The 6,543-nt window shown below is 40.5% G+C and overlaps 1 protein-coding gene across 3 annotated transcripts in view; it reads left to right on the forward strand.

Annotated features, from left to right (window-relative positions):
- wnt5b (wingless-type MMTV integration site family, member 5b) overlaps window positions 1-6,543 on the forward strand; it is a 73,068-nt gene that overhangs the window by 56,241 nt on the left and 10,284 nt on the right. For 2 of the 3 annotated variants that reach the window (XM_034863608.1, XM_034863609.1), the window contains 3 exons: window positions 3,717-3,880; window positions 4,953-5,040; window positions 5,340-5,499. In XM_034863608.1, coding sequence (XP_034719499.1) covers window positions 3,765-3,880; window positions 4,953-5,040; window positions 5,340-5,499 — 364 coding nt within the window. In that variant the 5' untranslated portion in view covers window positions 3,717-3,764. Of the gene's footprint in view, window positions 1-3,704; window positions 3,881-4,952; window positions 5,041-5,339; window positions 5,500-6,543 lie in introns of those variants that run through there. The other variant, XM_034863607.1, reaches the window with a different exon arrangement.

The raw sequence follows: 6,543 nt of genomic DNA on the forward strand, positions 1-6,543 counted from the left end.
ATAATATGTAATAATAATAATGGTAATAATAATAATAACAATGTATACTGTTTATTGATAAAGTAGATAAAGCAGAGAAATTACAATTTACACTCTATTTTGTTAGTAATCACAACACACATGCCTGATATACACACACATGCTCAAGACCTATTCATCCTCAAATGGAGAGATGTCGGAGTGAGTGGGCTCCCAGCTGGACCAGAACCCTGAGCAGTTGGGGGGGGGGGGGGGGGGGGGGGGGGGGGGGGGGTGTGATACGGTGCCTTGCTCAAGAGCACCTGGAGGTGCCCAGGAGATAAAGTGGCAGCTCTCCATGCTTATGCAGAATATTCAAGTTGTGACAATACAGGAAATTGACCAGGTAAGTCAAATATACTTGGATAGACCAGAACACATTATAGTTCTGAATTTATGTTTAAAGACAGTGGTGGAAGAAGAAGTTAGCTCATTTAGATAAAATAACTCAAAATACTCCATTATAAGTATAAGTCCTTCACTCAACATCGTGCTTAAGCAAAAGCATATGGTGTAGCAGCAAAATTTATTTAAAGTTTCAAAGTAAAAGCACTTGTTCTGCAGACAAATGGCCCCTGTGACTAATGTATTACTATTATTATTATTTGATGGCATTATCACATTGTAACTGATGCATCAGTTCCTAAGTAATATTGTACTGCTGTAGCTGGTTGAGATGGAACTAGTTTTACTACTCTAGTACTACTACTTCTATTTGTATAGTTAGATAGATAAGTGAAATGGTTCCAAACCTGCAGATCAAGCCCCTCTCAAGGGGCCCAAAATAAGATGATTAATGGGGTAGAAAAAAGGTAAATAAATGATTCTGCTATACAATAACTTTGTTTTTTTGTAGGGAAATATTGGATAATTGGGCTTCTTTGGGACTTACACCATCAGAGAAGTTAAGAAGGAAATGTCCCTTTGGTGGAAATGCTAACAGATCATAGACATCTAAAACAGGACACATGTCTCATAGACATGTCTTTTTCCTAAGAGGACACAAGCCAAAAAGGTTGTTTTAATCTGTAACAACGCATTTTATTTTATAAGATAACTGTTAATAACTATCATAAACAGTAATGGAGTAAATAGGACAATGTTTTATAAAATGTAAGCCTAGTGTATAAAGTAGCATATGGGGGAAGTATTTAAGTAAAGTACAAGTAGGCTACCTAAACTCTATACTATATGTACATCTGTGCAGGTGCTGAATGGCAGAATATGTGAGGCATGTAGCCTCCTATATGTCAATAATCAATGTCTGTGTTTCTCCAGATGAGGACGCTGTTGTCATAGTAACCTCATCAGCATTTTATAGAGGGGCATTCAAAGTGCATCCCCTCCAGAAACGGCTGCATACGGAAAGTGGGAAAACAAGAAGAAAGCAGAAAGGAAATAATTTAGCTCAGCCTCAGGGTCACTTACCGAGTGATCGGTTGGACCAGTTTTAGGCTTATTACATATTATAATTAGCCTACTTTTCTGTTTTCCAAAACGTAGCCTATCTCACTTTGTCATTGGTCACTCACCCGCTCAACCTGACTTTGACCCAACACACCCGCCCTATGCAGAATATCAATCCGATGTATATTGAGAGCAGCCAGTTAAATCTGTGTGTGTGTGTGTGTGTGTGTGTGTGTGTGTGTGTGTGTGTGTTCTATTATAATGCAGAGACTAGGACATCCGAGTCTCTGCTGCTCACCAACATGAGGAATACCCACTATAAAACCCAACATATCCCACCTTATAGGAATATTGATGAGACAATTAAACATTCCATCATCTTATAATAAAACCCACATAGGCCTTTAGAGAGACTTGTGTCCGCGGGAAACAGTCCAGAGTCATAACTTCCACACAAATGTTTTTCAAGCAACACGTTAAACACGTTTTCCATTCGACTAAGTTTTTACGCACGCAAAATATGGATAAATGAAAGACACATATTTTCTGTTATTTACGCGTGTTTATCAAACTGCGCAACAAACTACTTATAGACCTACAAGATTACAGGATGTTTGAGAAGCGATATTATTATTGTTATTATTATTATAGATTATAAAAGTAATTTAAAGTAATTTCTGTGGTTAATAGGGAATTTAGTGACCTCCTTGATGACTTTTTCCTTTCTTATTAGTCTCACAAAAGCCATGGGCCTACTAAACCTTCATTTTTAATAATGAAGGTTTTAAAAATCTTGGAGAGCCATTTCTCCAGGTTTTAGAGGGCCCCAGATTAATCTCCCCTGCGTCCACATTTGGTTGCGGACGCACTCTTTTGAGGAGCACTGAGTCAGATCAAAGAGTCTGTTCTTCTGCAGGTTCGCCGCCCAGTTTGTCTTTGACCGGGATATGAATTGAGGAGAGCTCGCTTCAACACGCCTTTTCTTTACTCTCGGACTGTTCAGGACTCCTGATCGTGTGTGTGTGTGTGTGTGTGTGTGTGTGTGTGTGTGTGTGTGTGTGTGTGTGTGCGAGTGAGGCCAGGTCGTGGTGTTTTGCCTTTTATATTCGCAGACCAAAGAAGAGGGGATTAGACGATTTTTTGAAGCACTCACCTTTTATTCAAACAAATTATTCACTTCAGCTAATAAAAGGAATTTGACGCACGGTGAACTTTTTTGAGGCCAATTGGGTTTTTTGCAAAACGTTCAGCCCCCATCGCTCATTCTTTTTTTCTTTTCTGCATTGAAACACTGTCCTGAACCTATTTTACGCCCTTTAGTTACTGTATATGCATAAATATCATGATACTCATATTTTAGCCTACTTTAAAGTTTTAGAAAACTGGAGGAACGGAGGATCCCTGGTCAGATTGAAATGAAGAAAAGGCCTTGTTAAGAAACATCTCTTGTAACCAGAGAGTTATTGCCCCAAAACAAAGTTGAATTTGCGCTGTTTGTTCATATTCAAACCTTTAAACGTAACATCACAGTGCTTCTAGTCTTGGCTCAGCAACATTTAATGTTGACTGCTTCCAATAGCCATTTGGTGTCTGCGCACGCACACACGTCCCATACGCGCGTTGTGTATGGCTAGGGAGGGAGCGGGCAGGGGGGGTTCTGAGGTGAAGTGGGGGTGAAGAGAGGAGGAGTGAGAGAGAGAGAGAGAGAGAGAGAGAGATATGTGGAGTGGTCGTAAGGGGACAGGAAGGAAGGGAAAGGAACAGTCGCTTTGCTGCTCAATTAGCGTTTTAATCTCTTTGTTAATCTTTCCTCAAAACAACAACGGGATTACACTCTTCACATTGTAGTTTTGCTTTATTTATGTATTTTTAGACACAACAGGAGAGGGAGAACTGTCCTAGCACTTTGCGTAAAACGTTGCTACCAAACCATTTGACGCACGACTTTGTGCAGTAAACTTCACCTTTTTTCAGCAGTTAGCCTCTGACCTTTATGACAAATGCTTCAGTAATCTCAGCTCGATTCTCATCCACAGTGAAACCCCCTGGGGATTACAAACTCTGCATTTTTGGTTGACCTTTTCAGTTTATTTTATAATGGCATTTTAGTTGTTGTAGTTTTAAATACTGTAGACTGCAAGGAAAGGAGTTAACAGGGTGAAAGACAAGTGGACTATAAGAAAACAGACAGGATACACGTGAGTTGGACTCGAATTCACTGTGTCGCCAGCGCTAAAGACGGAGCAGGACACCGCAGGACACCACCTGATTTTCTGCCCATGTCTCAACAGCAGAGCACTTTCCCCAGCACCGGCTGTGTGGCGTTGACGCGGCGGACCATGGACAACAGGCCTGTGCGGAGAAAAAGTACCGGTGCCGTGCGACATCTGCTGCTGGCAGCCGTCTTCCTCGCCTGCAGCTCCCAACTGCTGGTGGTGGATGCCAACTCATGGTGGTGAGTAACTGAACGATCACTGGTGGTACATTGATTATTTTTTTATTTTTTTAAATTGGATGAACTATGACCTCCATTTAGTTGTAACTATAGGAGAGCAACTTTGCCAGATTTTCAGAATACGTTTAGTATGTGACACAAACCTTGAAACATGTTTTAAAAAGTTTACTTTCTCATCAAATCCTCCACATGTCTTTTGCTTGTATGCTATTGACAAATGGAAAAATGTGAACAGACTGTCTGTGTGTGTGTGTGTGTTTTTTGGGGGTGATGTCCCAGTCCTGTGGTAGAGCCCAAGCAGTGAATGGAACAAATGTGAGGGCTCTGTCACAATATTTACCCTGGCTGAGCCCCAAATGGCACTGCATGGCGGCCTGCTGCTGTGCCTAGGCCTGACAATTAGCCACACTTGTTCTTGACTTACAAGACAACTTTGCAACAATCCAGTTTGGTCATGTAGTGGAGGGTGTGTGCAGGTTAGTGGGTGCTTTTGGAGTTCACCTTCCTGTCAGTTTATTTAGAATCAGAATAAGTAGGATAGTTTATAGTTTGTCATTTCCATGAAGTAGTGCACTCAACCATCCAATAGCACAGGTGTTGCCCAAATCATTCCATAATTTAAATGTATGTTTTGATTATTATGCATAAACTGATCTGCCTGTAGCTCCAGATAGCGGCGATCTCCACACACTTTGATTTCCCTTTGTTTTGAAAGCCTTTGGATGTCCATTAAAGTGTGCACAGTCAGATTAACTGTCATATTATCAGTGTGTGGGCACAACTTGTCACTCTTTTAAAGCCTAAGTGATTCAAAATGTATGATTAGGGTTCAATTGTTTGGGTGAAAAGGACAGAAAAGGAAAACAGATGGGAGTGGTTGCAAAGATGAACACCAGAAGAGTCTATTTATCTCCACTTTATAGGCCAGTTGTACTAATAAACTTGTGTCTGAACTTTGTCCTCTACAGCGCTGAGCCCCTCTCAGAGAGGTAGAGTCGTACATCAACTAAACCCTGCCATTGCTGCTCATCTTTGATCTAACTGACTTAATATGGCCTCTGTCTCTCCCCAGGTCACTAGCTTTGACCCCGATCCAGCGGCCAGAGATGTATATCATTGGAGCTCAGCCTCTCTGCAGTCAGCTGTCTGGTCTCTCCCAGGTAAGTTTCTGTTCCTGCTTTAGACTTATTTTTTTAATACATATTACATGTTGTAAACACCTTTACAGCTCTCATAACTTGAATTCAGTGATGATCATATTCTGCTTGAAAAGGAGCTTAGTTTTGCATGTTGTGGCTCTACAGCATCAACAAAAAAGGGAAACGACTGATCTTCCTCCTCTGACCCCGAGTCTGATGAAACGGTCACATAAAGGAGAATATCCCCACAGGGACCGCTAAAGTTTCAAACCATTAACGTGCTAATCTCTGCTAATCTCTCCTGTGCTGTTGCGCTGCAGGGCCAGAGGAAGCTGTGCCAGCTGTACCAGGACCACATGATCTACATCGGAGACGGAGCCAAGACGGGCATCAAGGAGTGCCAGTTCCAGTTCAGACAGAGAAGGTGGAACTGCAGCACTGTGGACAACACATCAGTGTTTGGGCGTGTCATGCAGATTGGTGAGTTCATTGTTTGATGGAATCAGGAAAGGTTGTTGTTATTGTATGTAAATGTATATTTCCTGTCTTAAAAGACCTGACAATCAATTTGATAGGGTTGACAGGTTTTTAATTTGGTGTTTTGGTTTGTGGCCTCCCATTCTGTGTGATTGCGTGTTTTGAATGTCAATATGTTTTCTTTTGTAAGACAAATGGGAAAGAAAATGGGATTTCATCATGCAAAAGCCCAGAAGTTAAACACAGACATATCAACAGCTGTATTGTGTTATTGGCTATTTTCAACTATAAAATAATTAATGACAGAAACTGTTATAGGCGACATAAACGGGTTCGTCCTGAAAACCAAGCAAGAATTTTCTGTCATGTTTGTCATAATAATTCATCTTTTAAACTGCCTTCTTTACTACATGGTGGCAGTAAGTAACACACCTATTTCTTGTTTGACTTTGTTTTGACTGTTAATATGATTATTAACACAAGCGTTTAGACAGGTCATGCAGATCAGGGTGTTGAATGTTTTACAGAACAGAAGGGGTCATTTGAGGCCAGTCAAATAACCAAATAATACACTGATGAACAACCCTCTTATTTATTCATTACAATATTCAGGGTTCACATGAAGTCTAAACGTCCAACATTTTTCACGAGTTTTTTAAGTATCAGTCAGAATTTAAAGTAGACTATTCTTGTTGTATGAATATTTTGTATTCATACAATATCTTCGTTGTTAATGTAGGATTTTCTTAGTTCCTGCAAGCATGTGGAGGTCTTTTCAACATTTATTAGTCTATCGGGTTTCCGGTAGCATAGATTTAGATATTTTGTCATGAAGGAAACAAATACTCCAAGACGAGTAAAATGCTTTTTATTAGGCCTATTAATTGTGGCATTCATAACATATTACTGTGAAGAGAATGTGATTGCAAACAGCACAAAAACTTGTGCCCAAAAGATTACCAGATCACTTTTCCGTTCCCACATTGCGCATGCGGGAACGAGAAATAAAACCGATGACGCGAACAGTCGCGCGGGGCAGTTTTCAAA

Source organism: Etheostoma cragini, chromosome 23 (assembly GCF_013103735.1).
Source record: "Etheostoma cragini isolate CJK2018 chromosome 23, CSU_Ecrag_1.0, whole genome shotgun sequence".
Lineage (NCBI taxonomy): Eukaryota > Metazoa > Chordata > Actinopteri > Perciformes > Percidae > Etheostoma > Etheostoma cragini.